Source organism: Plectropomus leopardus, chromosome 17, assembly GCF_008729295.1.
Source record: "Plectropomus leopardus isolate mb chromosome 17, YSFRI_Pleo_2.0, whole genome shotgun sequence".
Lineage (NCBI taxonomy): Eukaryota > Metazoa > Chordata > Actinopteri > Perciformes > Serranidae > Plectropomus > Plectropomus leopardus.
This window is the reverse complement of record NC_056479.1, coordinates 26322658-26339788: the sequence shown is the minus strand read 5'-3', so window position 1 is coordinate 26339788 and position 17131 is coordinate 26322658. Positions and strand designations below refer to the sequence as shown.

At 39.0% G+C, this 17131-nt stretch overlaps 1 protein-coding gene across 2 annotated transcripts; it reads right to left on the bottom strand.

Moving 5' to 3' along the window:
- Nucleotides 1-584: 584 nt before the first annotated feature.
- Nucleotides 585-15724, bottom strand: tefb (TEF transcription factor, PAR bZIP family member b). 2 transcript variants are annotated; one of them, XM_042504308.1, is made up of 4 exons: nucleotides 15525-15724; nucleotides 7639-8205; nucleotides 6048-6265; nucleotides 585-4891 (listed from the first exon to the last, which is right to left on the bottom strand). In XM_042504308.1, exons 1-4 carry the CDS (start codon nucleotides 15628-15630, stop codon nucleotides 4676-4678), a joined length of 1107 nt encoding a protein of 368 aa, XP_042360242.1. In that variant the 5' UTR covers nucleotides 15631-15724; the 3' UTR covers nucleotides 585-4675. The 2 variants fall into 2 exon arrangements, with proteins under 2 accessions (XP_042360242.1, XP_042360241.1); XM_042504307.1 differs by lacking the exon at nucleotides 15525-15724 and adding an exon at nucleotides 9534-9903.
- Between the last annotated feature and the right edge of the window lie 1407 nt (nucleotides 15725-17131).

The window sequence follows — 17131 nt, the reverse complement described above, 5'->3', positions numbered from 1 at the left end:
CTCTCTCCGCTCACATGTTTTTGACTGCATCCCTGCTCTCCATCTTTCTCCGTCCATCCCCTTGCCATCTTGTTTGCAACCCCCCGTTCTCCTTCACCCGCTGCTCTTCCCTCCTCAGCATCCTTCCCTCTCCTCCCTCCTTCCAACCACCTGATCCTCTCCTCACCCCTCCTCCCCTATTCCCAGAGCCCCTCCTATGTTTCCTCGCGTTCCTTTCTCCACACATACACACACGCCCATCCCGCTGGTCTTTGAGGCTGCTGCTGTTACGCAACGCTGCTCCCCAGCGTGTCGATGTGATCATTACGCAACATCTCCTACTCCTCTGGAATACTGATGAGCAGCAGGACGGAGGCAATGAAGGGACAATGAAAAACAACAAGGCATAATCACGTTGTGTGTGTGTGTGTGTGCGTGCATGTGAACGTGTGCATGAAGGAGGAGGTGAACGATGAGAAACACGTCTCCATTCGTCCACCTCTTTTGTTATCTATTGTTTCTTTGTCTCTCAGCACCAGTGTGCCTCCCATTAGAGCTGCTGCAGCTGCTCGATGACTCAGACAAGGTCAAGCAAAGAGCCCACATGTCATTAAATCCCAATTTATTTCAATTGCATGATACAAGATACAGTTAGGACATGGTACTGCAGTTGCATGTATCCTATACATGGTTAAGGACGATACAAAAACACCTAACAAAAACATATATGTTTATATAAAAAGAGAAAATAAGGCAAAACACCACAAAACAAACAAAACTTTAAAAATCAACAGAGTTTACTTTTTTTTTTCTCTCAGGAGTATTGTAGCTACTTTGAATAGCAAACAAGGACGTTGTGTCATTGATGCGCAGCACCCAAAGCCAGTGCCAACAGCTGAAAACAGCAGTTCAGACTAGTGTTGTCACGATACTGGAATAACTAACTTCAATAGAATACCTTAAAAAATGCTGATATTGAATACCATTTTTGATACAATAGGGAAAGTTGACATTGAGATCCTAAAATGGATTATTTTAGTACAAGATAAACATAATAAGTCTATAACAAAGCTTTTCTTTTCTTGTTTAGTAGCGCGGAATGACTGAACATTAACAATAAGAGAGAGCAAGAAAGCCCAGCTGGTTTTGGTGTATTGATACTGCAAAAATAACTATTGAAACGGTTTTAAATATTCAAAATCAACATGTATTGAAAAAAACGTATTTTTGTAGGGGTGGGGAAATCGATACAGCATAATATTTTGATATCTTGCGTGCCATTATTGTATCGATACATCCACAGCAAGTACTGATTTATTTTTAATTATGATATAAATTATTCATATCGCAAAAACAAAATAAATTTTTGTTAGCCAATTAGAATAGTAAAATAAATTGCTGTCGGTCCACAATACATTTTGCTGCAATAAAATGATTGAAGTGAATAAAAACTTAATCCTATTAGATCAAACAGATGTTGACACAAAGTTTTCCTCTGGGTACATAATTTGCAGTTTAAAAAAAGGTATTAAATTGCAATATATCACAATATATGTCGTTGCTTTAATCAGCATATCACAAAACTTTTAAAATCACAATATTATTGTATCGATACTGAAGAATCGTGATAATATTGTATCGTGGAACACTAGCTCAGGCCTCCAGATGTAGATGCTATTTCGCACCATCTACAGGTAAAGAAAACAATAGCACTTTCACACTTGCGCCACCTGCAGGCACAGTTTTCAAACTACACTTTTTCATATGCATTTTGTGTCTTACAGTTAACATTTCACATCTTAAACCTTAATCAGATTTGTTAAATTTTATTTTTCCCCACGAATTTTTGTTAATTAATACAATGTCTCATTCTGGGCAGGTAAATTAATACTTTCATGCTCATTTCCCTCATGATGAAATGCCTGACAAAGCATTATTTTAAGTCATACATGGAGGTTACAGATACTGATGTTTGCAGTGAAACAATCACGTTTATTTATTTTGTTAATAACAGCAGATTAAGTGTTAAATAAAAAAAAACAAACACAATGAAAACAGGTGCATGGCATTAAAAAGAGATTGCTACTGTGTGCAGTACTATAAACAATCTTGATTTCTGTCTTCCTAAAGACTCCCTTGGCCATTACCTTTTGTCAGCCTTTTGCAGAACATTTTAAATTTAGTTAAAAAAATAACTAAGTTTGCAAACGCCGACCACATTGATGTTTCAACATCATAATGCAGTCAACGCTAAATTTGAATGTCAATGCAACATAAAACACTTTGCTAAGTAATGCGTCACGCTACGCCGTCAGGACACTGGAACAAACACAGAATCTATCAAGAAAAACACAAAATCACTGACTGATCCAGTGTACTGTATCTAGATATAGATCAATCTTATTTAGTAAATAGAAAACAATCCACACAGTGATCAAAAGATGCTGTTTTCAGCTGACGATCGCCTCAAGGTCAAGCACTGGCTGCACAAGGATAGGTGGCGCCATTATGCAAGTCATAAACACAGGACATCATTGCAAAGATGCTCCGCTTTTTCTCTTTTTGACAGGACTGTACATTAGACCACCAACCTGCCCTTCCAAAAACATATCTAGTTTTCAGTGATGGTTTACAGACATAAGTACACTTCGTGTAAAAATATTCAAGAAAAAAAAAGGACAAGTTTACTGGGTTTCATGCATTAGGATCCTAGACTACAGAGGATCTGAACTGGAAGCACAAATGACTTTGGGGGCATTTCTATTTAGTACATCATAGCAATTTTACATACAACATCATCACTGAAATAAAACGAGCATTATATAACAGATTATTATTGCCACATTTATTTTTCTTTCCAAGATTACGGCGATTATGAGCACAAGCTGACCGATCGCAAAGTATGCATCAGCCAAAGACACTTGAGATATAGAGTCCCGTAACAGTCTGTAATGTGTTTACTAATTCAGACACAGCCAGTTTAGCAAAAAAGAACGACCGACTCGAAGGTTTTGCCAAATGAACTGCTGTTTATGTGCTCTCTGCGTCAACCAACACCACTTTGTAGCCCTACTAAACTCTCAACCATTAAAAATAGGAAGTGTTGGATGAGGTAAATAAGAGTGTGCCCTGTCCTCTGTGTTGGACACATGCTGTATGTATATAGAGAGGAAAAAAAATCCCATAAAACTATAGAAATCTGTTTTTAAAACAAACATCCAAAAGCACAGTTTACCCATTGATTTCCCTGCATTGGTTTCATTACAAGTATTGTTCCTTAAAGGAAATAATTATCTGACATATTGTTGTACATCACAATCAACAGATGCATTATTACCATCAGAATAAATACAGCACTCATTGACTATTTGGCAAATATAAGGAATAGTATTGGGTTAATAAAGACACGGTCAGAATCCCTGTCTTGGGGGAATAAAGACCATGAGACAATCATTTATTTACAAGGTTTAGAAGCAGTCACCTTTGGGCCTGGCTAATTTTTAAAACAAAAATCAATCCAGCCATCACTACACCGTGACCGGGCAGGCAGTGGCTTTAGCGCCCTCTACCTGCGGTGTGCAGTAAAATAAACATCCCTACGCATTAACATACCCCTCCACCAGTGAGGGCCCTGGAGATCATCAGACGTTACGCCTTCTAAAGACAGAAAAAAACTCTCTTTATTTGTAAAATATCTTTAAGAAAATCTTGTGTGAGGCTCTGGAAGCTGATCTGAGGTTAGTAGAAAAGGAAACTACATCACAGTAGCTTTTAATTGTAGGTCATGCATGTTTTTCCCCTTATAAGCTACCGCCTTTTCCATCACGGTGGTGAATAAGCCACCAATTTAATGTGTTTTTTAAGTGCAAATATGGATTACACACAGATACACGCACATCTCTATGTGGTGCAGGGAGATGACTATATATACAAACAGTGTGTTGTGTGCGCAGAGGCGTGCATGTGGGTTACAAGAAGGAAGAACTGTGACTGAATCACGCCACTAATCCTTTTCTCTGCTGCCGACCTGAGGTCTTCGCTTCCTTTCTCTTCAGGCTGGAAGTACCGCTGTGAGTCTGTCCTTTGTCCCATCTGTCCCTCTCCTACTCTGCCGTGAGTTGATCAACCTCCTTCGTCTGAGCCTCGGCCGGAGCATTTTTAAAGGAAGTACAGACACAAACAAAAGTGCAACACAAGGAAATGTGAGGGGCGGCGGGTGTGCACCGTTCTAAATACAGGACTTCTAACTTACTCTATCATGCTTTGGTCCACTAACAAGAAGTGCTGTGCAGTGATAAAAACTGATTTGTGTTGTATTTAAAATTATTTTATACCAGTCTGCTCTTTTCATATTTCCTGACTTTCTTGAGACCGTCTTAAGACGGATCAGATTTGTCCATGTGTGTTTGACCATGGGAGTGTCCACAATCGTTCCCTTCCTCTCTGAGTGTAGGAGCCAGGCGCTCTCCACAGGCCTTCCTGTGACCACCGCTCCCATCATGCCTCGCCGCCTGCCAGTTTGCATCCGAAACTCCAGCGCCGAAACAACGGCTGGAGCTCGACACAGTGACTGGAGGTCAGCGAAGACAACAGTGCAAATTTAGATTCCCTTGGTGTTTGTGTCTGTGTTGAATTCTGCGGGGAAGGGAGTTCTGCTTTTTGTCTCATTGATACTTCGTGTTTTATTCGGAGTTCTTTACAGCGGCCCGTACTTCGCCTCATACCGGGTCAGGATGTTCTTGCACCGACCGCAGTCTTTCCGCAGCTCGGCCACTTGCTGCCGCAGCGCCGCGTTCTCCCGTTCCAGGAAGGAGGCGCGCACCGTGATCTGGTTCTCCTTCAGCCGCCGCGCGTCGCGCGAACGCTTCGCTGCCACGTTGTTCTTCTTTCTCCTGGACCAGTATTTGTCGTCCTGAAGGAATGAGAGTGACAGTGAATGAAAAACGCAGAATATGAGAGTTACAGTTGAACATAACCAACATCAGTAAGGGATTTGAAACAAAGGAACATCTGTGTTGTGAAAACATCCCCCTCATCTCTGATCTCTAATCCACAGGCCAGCACTCTGTTTGCAAATACTTTAATCTTCACCAGGACCGACCAGAGCACTGGCTTCAACTGCAATCACACTTAGTCGATATTTAAGTCAGAAATAATGTCAAAATACTTGTTTAATGTTTTTACTTTTATACAAACTGTAAAGCAAGAATGTCATTAATATGTTTATTAAATAGTAACTTATGTATTTTTAAGCCTGGACCCTATTTTCCCATGTTTTTTGTGTCTAAGTGATAAATGGGAACAACACTTAAATGCATTTGCGCATCATCATTTACATCCACTAAAAGTGTTTGTTTTTCTCACATATCTGACATCATTATAGAGAGGATCTCTATGTTACAGAGTAAGATCTATTATTTTAAAAAACTGGAAAAAGCATCAAAATCAATGTTGCAAAATGCACCAGACTCCGTTCAAACAAAGTCTTTTATGTGTGTTGAGGCGGCATATTTTCACATCTAACTGAATTTAGGGTATATTTCAACCAAACCAGAGTTGGCGATTGTTTGAACATTGGACAGATGAATCGAGACAGGTTTTGTGAGTTTTATTTTGTGTCTGTCAACTTTGAATGGAGCGTCTTTATGATGATAAAATTACTGTTTATTTAAAAGGAGTCTGGTGGGTTTGGTGAATTCAAGGCTGTTTCTCTTTTACTCCTTAACAAAATGGTCCATCTCTCCAGGAATCCTTTTCATAATGTTGTCTGACACTTGCCTCGAGTGTTCACAATACAGCCGCAGCTGTTGTCTCCAGCAGTTTCACTCAATACTGGACCAATTTCAAAAATTGTTGTTCCCATTAGTCACTTAGACACAAAAACATGACAAAACAGGGCCCAGGGTGAGGAACACAAAAGAAACCCTTTAATAGTATGAACCAAAATATCATTAATTTTAAAATAAGAAGTCAACCAGTCAAAAATTGCTGACAATTTGCAGTTTTGTAACGAGCAAATGTGTTTCTTTGGTGTCTAATAGACACTGCACGTGTTTAATTTAACACACCTTCTGTTCATCAGGAACAAACACCTTCTTGGCTTTCTTGATCATCGGCTGCGGTTTAAGCTCCTCTTCAGAGAACTTGTGTTTGCGCGGGTTGAACAGCTCTCCTCCCGGCACACTGGACAGGACAAGGTCTGTGGGATCCGGCTGGAAATTAATGTCCACCTCAATGGCATCTGGGTCGATGGGGGAGGGAGTGTTACGCTCTGCGGGGCTACGATCTGAAGGTACGGAGAGACAAAGTCAGCCAAGATTTAAGAGAGGCCGCTCCAAAAATACTAAACTAACAACAGCTATCATTCAGTGAAGTTCAGTGTGTGTAAGAATTGACAAGTTCCGTTTTTTTCTTGCTGATATTAGCATTGTACATACAATTTGTGTGCTTTATATTCTGTTTTTTCATTTTATATTTTTAAATTGCTTCTATATTTTTTTATCTCTTATACTATTTAAGTTCAATGTTTTTTATTCTTCCTTTATGTTAATTGTTTTGCACCAAAACACTAAGTCAAATTCCTTGTATATGTAAATGTAATTGGCAATAAAACTGGATTCTGATTCTGATTAGCCACAGTGGAGATGAAGTGACATTAGGATGCATGTTACACATGTTTAAATGCAGTTTTGTGATTATAACACACAATGTCAAATCACTTTTTAACCTCATTTAATTACTTAAAACACATCTTAGTGCTAAAACTTACTGTTTAACTGAAAATATCAGACATTTGCTGATAACTGTAGGTCAAACAAAGTTAGTAGCTCGATGACATTACTTTGGATTCATTGAAAACTAAGAAGATGTTTTTCATTAGAACCAAACAATAATACATAAACTGCTAAAAATGATCTTGCAGCCCTATATATGAAAATAACTAAAACAAAGTGAGATTTTCTGTCCAGTCAAATATGCAGATATACACGGTATGATAACTGTAAACTTTTGCTGCAACTCTATTTCTGTCATTATGCCAGAGTAGCTCATGTTAAAAATATCTAATTTTCTCAGACCGTGGAAATAACATGATGGAAGTCTTAATTTAGGCGGTGTTCCCCTTTAAGACTTGTATGGGAAAACGCTATATATACTTTTTTCTCTTCAGTTTGGGTTCTAACATAATTAAATGTCATCCCACCTGTTCATTTTCTTATGGAACTTTATTTTTTTTCTTTTGATTTGTTTTATTAAATGCAGAAACGGAAAACTAAACTAACTAAACAGAGATACGAGGTTTTCACAGGTCACACTGGTGTGTAATAGACCACAACACTGACAGTGTGCCACACATGTAACAGTTACAACATGGGCTCAAAGGTCAGGTTTTCTCTGTGAGTCTACGTGTGCAAAGTTAGTTGATGTTACGCTAATTCAGCTCAAAGTGCACCCATACAACTACAGGTGGTGTCCAGTTTTTAGTTATAATTCTATTTTTTTCAAAAATAATTCGGTCTATAAGTAATAGAAATTTAAAATCAAACAGGAAAGCATTATGAAAACCAATAAACGTTTTCTGACATATCATAAAGAGGAACTGTGTATGTTAAAAACATCCACGAAGAACATGTTTAACAAAGATAAATCTATATTTCTGACCTGCTTTCTTCTCTTTCACTTCTGCTGCCGTCTCCTCAGACAAAGATCCCTCCTCTTGTCCTTCTTCCTCTTCCTCCTCCTCCTCCTCCTCCTCCTCTTCCTCTTCTTCCTCCTCTTCTAGCTTGGCTGGTTGTAACGTGGTGACAGTCACCGCCTCCTCTGGATCTGAGGTGACCGTAGACGTGGCGGCGGATGAGGGGGACGATGCTGAGGCGGGGACAGGAGCCGCAGCAGCGGGAGTAGTAGTAGTAGTAGTAGTAGGAGTAACCTTGGGGATGGATTTGCCTTTGACTCCCACTGAGGCCAGCGTCTTCTGCAGCTCCTCCTCCTCCAGGCTCACAGGGATCCCGTTCTCCAGCAGGAACTCATCCAGGTCCATGTACTCCAGGTGGAAGGTTTCCCCATCGTAGGGAATGGTCTTCTCCCAAATGGCAGGAGTCAGGGAGGCTGACACCCCTCCACCGGCACCGCCGCCACTTCCTCCTCTGGAACCTCCACCAGCACTGGCTGCTCCGGCCCCGCCTCCCTCCACATCCTCAGACGAGCACAGCTTCTCCTTCTCTATTTCTGCAGTAAAGACACGAGGGAACGACAGTTAACCCTCTAAAACCCAAGCAAATTGGTTTGATTTCTTTCTAAAACATGGGAATAAAGCAATGTATCAATGCATGGCAAAAAAGCAAGAAATTAGTAAAAAGTTATTAAAAAGAAAAGTAAAAAACAAAAATAATAAAATGGCCAGAGACAAAAGCAGAGAAATAAATAATATATGTGCAGCTTTTTTTCTGTAACATAAATCTAAACATATTTCTAAAGATAATAAATATAGCTTTCTTTCATTTTTTCTAATAATAATATATATGATTTTTTTAGTATAATATTAAATCCACAACTATAGTGATTATAAATATAGCTTACTGGAATTTTTTTATATAGATTTTTGATCATTTTGTAATAATTGTCACCCCTTTTTAAACATCAAAAGAAAAGTAAAAAAACAAAAACAAACAAGAAAATTACCTGAAAAAGGTAATTTTTTCTGTATAATTTTCAACACATCATTATAATGGTCATTTTCTTTGTCACCTTTGACTAATTTCTTGCAATTTGTGTGACATTTCTTGCCTAGTTGTGCACTGCATTTCCCATGCTTTTGAAAGAAAATCAATTTTCAAGGGGTTAAAAGCTTGTGAAAAACATCTGAACAAGAAAACTGATGTCCAACCAGGTTTTAAAGGGTTAAAATGTGCTGTGCCTTGTGCACACTTGACAACAGGGGGGCATTCAGAGAGTCAGGTGCAGACAGGAAAAGCTTATTACTGGTAGTAAAGATGCATAGTGGGAAAAGGGGGGTGTGGTGGTGGTGTGAGGGACATCTCCAAAAATATTTTTTAAAAATCCTCAAAATATGATCATTAATACGTCTGAGAAAATGGATAGAAATATCGAAAAAATGCAGAATGAGGCTTCAAGGAAACCAGAAAGTGAACGAGGAAATGCAAAGGAGCGCCTGCTTGTTCCACACATGCACCAACCAAAACACAAAACGCCGCCACACAAACTAGGCACCAAATATCACGAGAAAAACGTGTGCAATGAAAAGACAAGAGCCGTCTTTGTCTCCGAGTGTCTTTGCTGTGCGTGTGCGCTGTTTGGACATCACCAAAGAGGAGTTGGAACTTTTTGTTCTTTTTTTGTTTCCTCGCAGCCTCGGATGAAAACTGAGTCCGTGCAACATATGGCACATCCGTCTCAATCTGCTCTGATTAACGACTATAGTTCAATCATAATGCAATCAACCGCTTTTGGCATAATTTTGAGGATTATGCACAGTTAGTTTAATAAACTTGTAGCGTTTTTTCAACAAAACGGAAGCGCTTTGTTTACAATCTTACCGTCGTCGCCTTCCTCCAGGATGTTCGGAGGAGGGATGTCCATGATCTTCTTTAAAACAAAAGGAAAGGACTTCTGCGGAGCCGCTGTGACGGCGTTACCGATGGGCTTAAGCGCCACTGCCACCGCGGCTTTGCCTGACATTGTTCCCCCGTGAAGCTCCGCGCACACCGCGGCGATGTTCCTGACGGTACCGAGAGCTGCCTCCTCCTGCACCGGGAAGCAACAGGGTCTCACAGACGCGGATGTTTGTTTGTTTTCACCGACAGTGCTGCTGTTTACGGCCTGTTTGTCAATATATTTAGGAAGCAAAAACAACACTACACAAGCCCCTTGTTCTGTGTGCCCACCGTGCGCGCTTGTTGGATATTCATGAGCCGCGTGCCCCGCCCATCCGTGGAATAGTAGACGCTGATTGGCTGATAGTGCTGTCGATGTGAACATGTACGGGCTTACAGCGCTCCTCTTTGTCTGTGTAGTGATTCTCGGAGTGCTCATTGGCTGCAAATTCTCCACATGGAGATCAATTCTTCACATAGAGAAGACTGTATAGTGCATATGTTTTGCGCGTGAGCCGCAAAATGAACATGCAGTCTCGCGCAGACATCATATAAATACACTTTGAGTGGAAAGCGTCACTACGCGAGCATGCAACCTGCAAAAAGCATCCACACGGGGTAACATATTTGGACGTTTTCATCATGACCGCAGATTAACCTTCTCCTCTGCATCCACACACGCTTCTCATACACACCCCAAAATCACAATGCAGTGCGCGCGTGCAAAGAATTTTGGTTGCTCGCTCGCATGTAGCCCAACCTCCTCCTCCACTAGGAGATACTCGTGGCAAAACACGTGCCCCCGCCTCCATCCTGCTCACGTGAAAGTACAATCTGTCGAGGGGCGTAGCTTTAAATATGCAGCACGTGTGAGCCAAGGCGAGCTGGAGCGGGCACGCGCACAACGCTCGAACAGCTGTCACGGGGATCCAAAGCTAACAGAGTGCACCGTCTTCACCAGACAATAACACTACTGCGGGACTTTATGATAAATGACCAAACTTTGTTTCTACTTCGAAACAAAAACAAGAATGTTTCTTTGAGGTTTATAGTCCCACAATTCAATTTTTAACCATTTAATTAAAAAGTGTGTTTATTTTGAATGCTTTACTTGCACGTCGTCCTTAGTGTTGAACTGTTTCACACAACCGTAACTGTCAAGAAAGGACATTTTCTACAAGCTAATGAATCCACATCAGCAGTGCAACAAGAACAAGGAAATAGGAAATCTCACGTTTCCGTGCACGCGCTGCTACATTGCGCGCGACACTGAGCGCGCGAGCATCCCTCGCTCTCTTCAGCAGGATGTTTAGTTTCAGGAACACGATGTTCAAACCACAAAAGCACCCCTCCTTCACCACTAATCTCTATTTTTCTCACAGCTTCACCCCAGTGGCCACACAGTAAACAAAGTGCCCTGAGTGTTTCTGCCCAGCAAAGAGCCCAGTTACATCCCTGCTGCTGCAGCCTGAACACAGTCACTGTTACATTCTCATCTTATCTCTTAATGACTGGTGCAACAGGCAGAAAAGACCAGTGTCTTAACATTTGCCTCCACATTACAGTGACCACATGTGCAAACAGTCACACACCATGCAAACATCTGCTTTTTTAAGCAATTTTAGCATGATTTGATAATAAAGAAGTGTCCATGATTGAGGAATATATCCTGCATATACTGCATATACAGAGCAGGTGACCTGCAAACATCCCCTTTGATTCAGCCATGTTGTACCACACAATACTGTGTGACACCCAATGACTGCATGGTAACGCCCTGTTACACCCAAGGTCAGGATTTTAGAAATACTGAGTCATGAGTCTGAGCAGCAGCACCAAACACATAAGAACATATTGAGTTGGCACCACCAAACTCTATAATAGTATTTAAAGAAAACAAAAGAAGTAGGGATGAGCTGAAATTTCTCTGATGATATTTTACTCCAGAGCAGTGGCTCCCAACTGGTCCAGCCACAGGCTCCCAGTTTCTCCTTAGTCTAGTTGGTAAATTAGCTCAAATTCAATTTTATTTCATGAAATGTCAAAAATCCAAGTTTGTTGGGGGCAAAGTAGCTCATCTGGTAGAGTGGGCCCCCCATATACAAAAGGCTATGCCCTTGCTGCAGCAGCCGTGGGTTCGATTCCACCCTCGGCCCAAAAATCCCCCAAAATAATCTTAAAAAAAAAAACAATTTTGCTTAGAATACAAATGAATAATATGTATTGTAAGAGTAAATAGAAATGCTTCAAGGTAACAGCTCTGATGGAAATTTACTGTACCTCAAAATTAAACGTTTTATTTTTTTTTTTTACAAACCTTTTTACAAAGCATTTACACTGCAATCTACACGTTATTTAGTTTGCATATGGACTTTTTTTAGTTTAATTTGTCAATGTTCAAGTATAAACACAATGCAGACTCTAAATTATGAAGCATAATAGCTTGAGACTCCCTTCTTGTCAGGATGATGAATATCGAGGTGGTCATGTGGCGGGGTAACTGGGTCAGTGTGGCTCTGTGTGTGTGGCACAATAACCACAACATTAATTAAATCAGGTGTAGTATCTCACCTGTACTTTTGCAAAAACCTCACAGTATACAGAGTATTTATTCCTTTTTGCATGTTAAATATGCTGCAGAGCTTGTTGGAAAAAAAGGGGAAAAACAGCCTTGGGCTCAAGTCTACTCTGTGCAAAACATGCAAACGTCCTCTGGTCTACAATTATAATATGTTAGCATAAATACTTCTCAGTGCCCTCTACTGTCGGTTCACGCTGCTGGAGACAGTGTGTTCACTGTCATGAAGCAGCTGACAGGAGGAGGCCTCGTGGTCCGACACAAAGCTTTACCTCCTGCATTGAGGCTCAATTTATCGAAGCAGAATGCAAACATTGTGACAGAAACTCTGATGATTTCAGTGTCTTCTGCACAGCCAGAGGGGCTTAGCTGTGTTGCATGTGGCATGGCAAGAAAATTCAGTGTTTGAAGCTTCTCTCCTCAACTTTATTCCGTGTTAAACACTGTAAGCACAGGAGGGCAAATAATCTAATAAAAAGTCTGCTGGTGCTGGTTATATAATTGATCGATTGCTCTTTATTAGAGTCATAAAGTTAAAAAAAAATAATGATGCTGAGTGAAAAGAAATTGATTATTCCTTTTTTCTGCATTATAGTGTTTAGTTGTTAAAGAATCTGCACTAATAATGCTGCTTAAAGATAAGAAATACACAAGGAAAAGGTGAGAAAAAACTATGCAATCAGTATTACAAAGCGATTCCACAGTCATATTGTTCCCTGCACAAACATACAAAACATGCAGACTGTCGATCCAGAGATGCATTCATCAGTTTTTCATGCATGAAACACACATGTAAACTGTCTTCTGCCCTACATTGTATTATATTTACTGCAAAAACTCTGGACATTGTGTGCATGTCTTATTAATAATGTTATCAGAAGTAGCAAAGCTGCCGTTGCATTTAAAAAATAATGTAATCCGTATTTGATTTCAAGTCTTAATTGTTTTTTGCAAACACAAAATGTGCATTCTTACTACTGGGGTCATATCTGTGACCCCGCTGAAGGCTCCTTCAAGGGTTTATACAGCCATGTCCAAGGTCTTAATTTGCATGTCAACTACTTATAGGCAAATTAAATCAGTGAAAGCAACTTTTTTTTTTTAATTAATGAAAAAAAAATGTTGGCAGCACAGTAAAAAAGCATAATATCAAAGTAATTTTTCCAATGCTACCAATAATTACTTTCATTAGGATGTCAAAGTCTGATCATATGCAATAAATGTACCAACAACGCTGGTATTCAATCACAGCTGGTGACCTTTGTTGCAAGTCATCCCCCCTCACTCTCACCTCCTGTCTCCTTTCTGTCTCTACTGTCAACAGTTGAATAAAATGCCAAAAAAAGTATCTAAAGAAAAAAAGCAAGCAAGCAAGAAGGTCTGCAAGAGGAGTGGAGTGCACAAAGAGACTAATGATGTGATGAAACTGTGAGTGAGGACTGTTTCAGTGGTGTTGCATCAGGCCTCTGTGTCGGGACTGAATGGTGAAACAGCAGCACACAGTCGGCTGACTTAACGCAAGTCATCGTCTTTGGTCACTTGTGCCGCACTTTGAGTCATCAGAGCAGCTGGACACAATATCACATCAGCCTGAACCTGCAACAGGGTTAACTGCAGCCGTGACCACCTTTTACTACAATAATCAATACAATGATGAGTTCCTGATTGCAGCAGCATTTTTGTATGGAAGCATTTAGTATAGATTGTATTAGAATGTTAAGATCCAATTAATACGTCTTATTGAAATGTAAACACAACTGTATTTATAGTATTGACATTTTTTTATCTTTGAAAACCATGCATCTGTTCTGGACTCCCCTGTTTGAAACAATTAATTTGATTTTTTATTCCTCTACCAAAGTTTCAAAATTTCTGAATCAGACTTTGAAATTCTGAAACTTGAAATTTTAAATCTTAAATTTTTCAACATTGTAGGTTAAATATATATTTATTTCAGCTTTTGAAATATCAAAAAATTGCTTTTAAAATAAACAAGTTCAGAGACATGGTTTTAACAAAGTAATTCTATAAATTCAGCAGTGTTTAAACTTTAATATTTAGTGTCCTCAAATACTCATGTCAAATATTTGCTTCCATCATGGGGTATATATATGAAACCAGACAACATTTAATCTCATTGTGAAGTGTTTTACCGTCAAGTTTTCCACTAATAATAATAACTTTACACCAATGGTGGAAGAAATACTTGGATTGTTTACTTAAAAAGAAGCTACGCCTCAATGTAAATACATAGTCAAGAATTCTTAATTTTAGTAAAATAGTTCAGACAACAAAATTCGAAGAACATCAAAAGTAAAAATACTCATTTGGCAGCTGAATGGCAACTGATTGGATTAATATTACTGGTGATTTTGTGAATGCAAGTTGAAAGAGGTTTTAGGTATTTAACATGCTGTTGGGTAGTTAAACTCAGTGATGCTAAATCTTTTCTGTATCAAGAACCCCAAAATTGATACACATTACATCTACAGATCTACAGATTTCACTTCAGGAACCTCCATCTGAAATGACTTTGGTTGTCAGATATAATAAAGACCAGAGGTCTTCAGCTGAGGAGATAAATGAGGAGGAAGTGAAACTTGTGAGCAGAGCAGTTTGGCTGGGGTGTGACTTTGTTTGTGTTTTGTTTTTGTCTTTCATCACGACTCTCCCTGGTGATACAAATATTTGTCCTCAAACTTCCCCGAGTGACGGGGGGAAAATGCATGACCCTTCTATCATAAATAACCATATTTCACATTTCTTGGCTGAGTTAAATTGTGTGATTTTGGAGATATTCAAAGAAAAAAAAAGCATTTAAAGCCCATGTTTGGGGTTCTGAGAGCATTCATTAAAAAAAATATAACCATTTAAAGTTGAATGTCAGCCCCCTAAGCCAAATTTAAAAAAAAAATCAAACCTTGGTGCTTAAAAATATTTTAAGTGCCTCCCCCATTTTGCATTACCCCCTCCCCTCTCATAAATAACCAAACAGTCCCTTACACATATTGGGCTAAATTTTAAAGTGTATTAAATAGAGACATTTTTTTCTAATTTTTCCGAGGACCCCCTGAAACTCTTACAAGGGCCCTTTAGGGTCCCCGAGCCCCTGGTTGAGAGCCATTTGTATAATCTATAAAACACAAATGTGGCTCATATGTTTTGCCACATAAATGCTATGTAGTAAATAGTACATTTCTCTCTAAAATAATATTTACAATAATATTCAAATAAAGCACAAGAACCTTAAACGTGTGATGTTGTAAATACTTAACAATATATCACAACAACTGCAACGCGTGGACAAGCTTCAAATCTGTAATCCTGTATCAAAAAACGACAAAAAAAGGTCTTACCTGTGTCGTCAAACGCAGGAAAAGAGAAAGGATAGTCAGCCAAGGACCTGAGGAGATCAGGGACGTCGCTCCTGTCTCCAAAAAAGATTTGGTTAGCCGTTGACATGATGACCGACCCGTTGAAAGTGTCTCCTGGTGCCTGAAAGACGAGTGAAAATGCTCAAACTGTGACTCAGCAGCTCACTTCAGCTACTTTTAACCAACTTTGCAGCAACTCGCATCACGGGGACGCCTGCGTGTGTCCAAACAACTCTTATGATAATGAGGAGGCGGGGTCACGCCCCCATGGAACCCGCTGATTCGATAACAGCAGGGCACGCGCCTGTCAGTCACAGCGCAGAGCCAATGAGAAGGCAGGGGGCGGGCTGTACCGGTGAGAACAACAACAACCCGGTTCAGCAGAGCACATTTCTCTCCACGCATGGCAGCACGTGCAGACCAGAGCGGGCTCGAGGCCAAGGACACCAAAGCTCCCCGCGCCATCTAGTGACGTGTTTGAGTAGTGCAATAAATAGAAAGACTTATAGTGCAGATAGTATAGAGGAGGAAGTTTCAGCAAGGAAACCACACTTCAAAAATATTCTGTAAATTACAAGTAAATACTTCACATGTATCACTAGATTACAACTATTTACATATTAATATGCTAGATTTTTTTAAAAAAAAAGTTTTTTTTTTGGGGGTTTTTTTGCTTTTAATTTCATTTTTAATTTTTGGTTTCAATTAAGTATCAGTTTCCTGAGTTTTTTACTGGTTTGTTTATTTTTTATTAACAAGAAAATATTATTTTTTAAATTATTTAAAAAGTTTTAGTTTCAGTGTGTTTATAATAATAATAATAATAATAATAATAATAATAATAATTATTATTATTTATTATTATTTATTATTATTATTATTATATGAGAGGTATATTATGCACCTATGGCTCCTCTTGCTTGTTGTGTAGACAGATTTGACCAAACTGACAAAAACTAAAAATATTCCCTGTACATCTTTTTTTATGTTAGCTAGTTTGTAAGGTACACAATTGTGTTAGTGAGTTTTCTTTTTTTTTAAGTCTATTTTTTTGTTTTTCAACTGTTTCATTTAGTTTCCGAAGTGTTTTATCATTTAAATTTATTTTTTATTGTTTATAAATGTTAATTTTAAAAAAAATCCTGAAAGTCTAGTTTAGATTTTTACTTCTGTTTACTTTTTTCACACCTAGTTTTAGTTTAATTTTAGTCAACTATAAAAACCTTGAGATATATATATATACACACACACATGCATATACATTTACTGCATTCCTGTTGACATTTAGTTGATATTACCATCTACCATAAATTTATATTACTTAATATCATATTTTAACTTGCTTTTTTTTATGTAATAGATTCTCATTATACAGAGGCCGTGTCCTCATCGCAGCGGCCGCAGGTTCAACTCCCACCTGCTGCCCTTTGCTGCATGTCATCCCCTCTCTCTCTCCCGCTTTCACACTTTAGCGGGCTGATCTTAATAAAAGGCAAAAAGCCACAAAACTCTCTTAAAATAAAAGGAAAAAAAAGACTTGTTTTTTAAATAAAACAAGTGCCATAAAAATACAAAAACCCACTGCATCT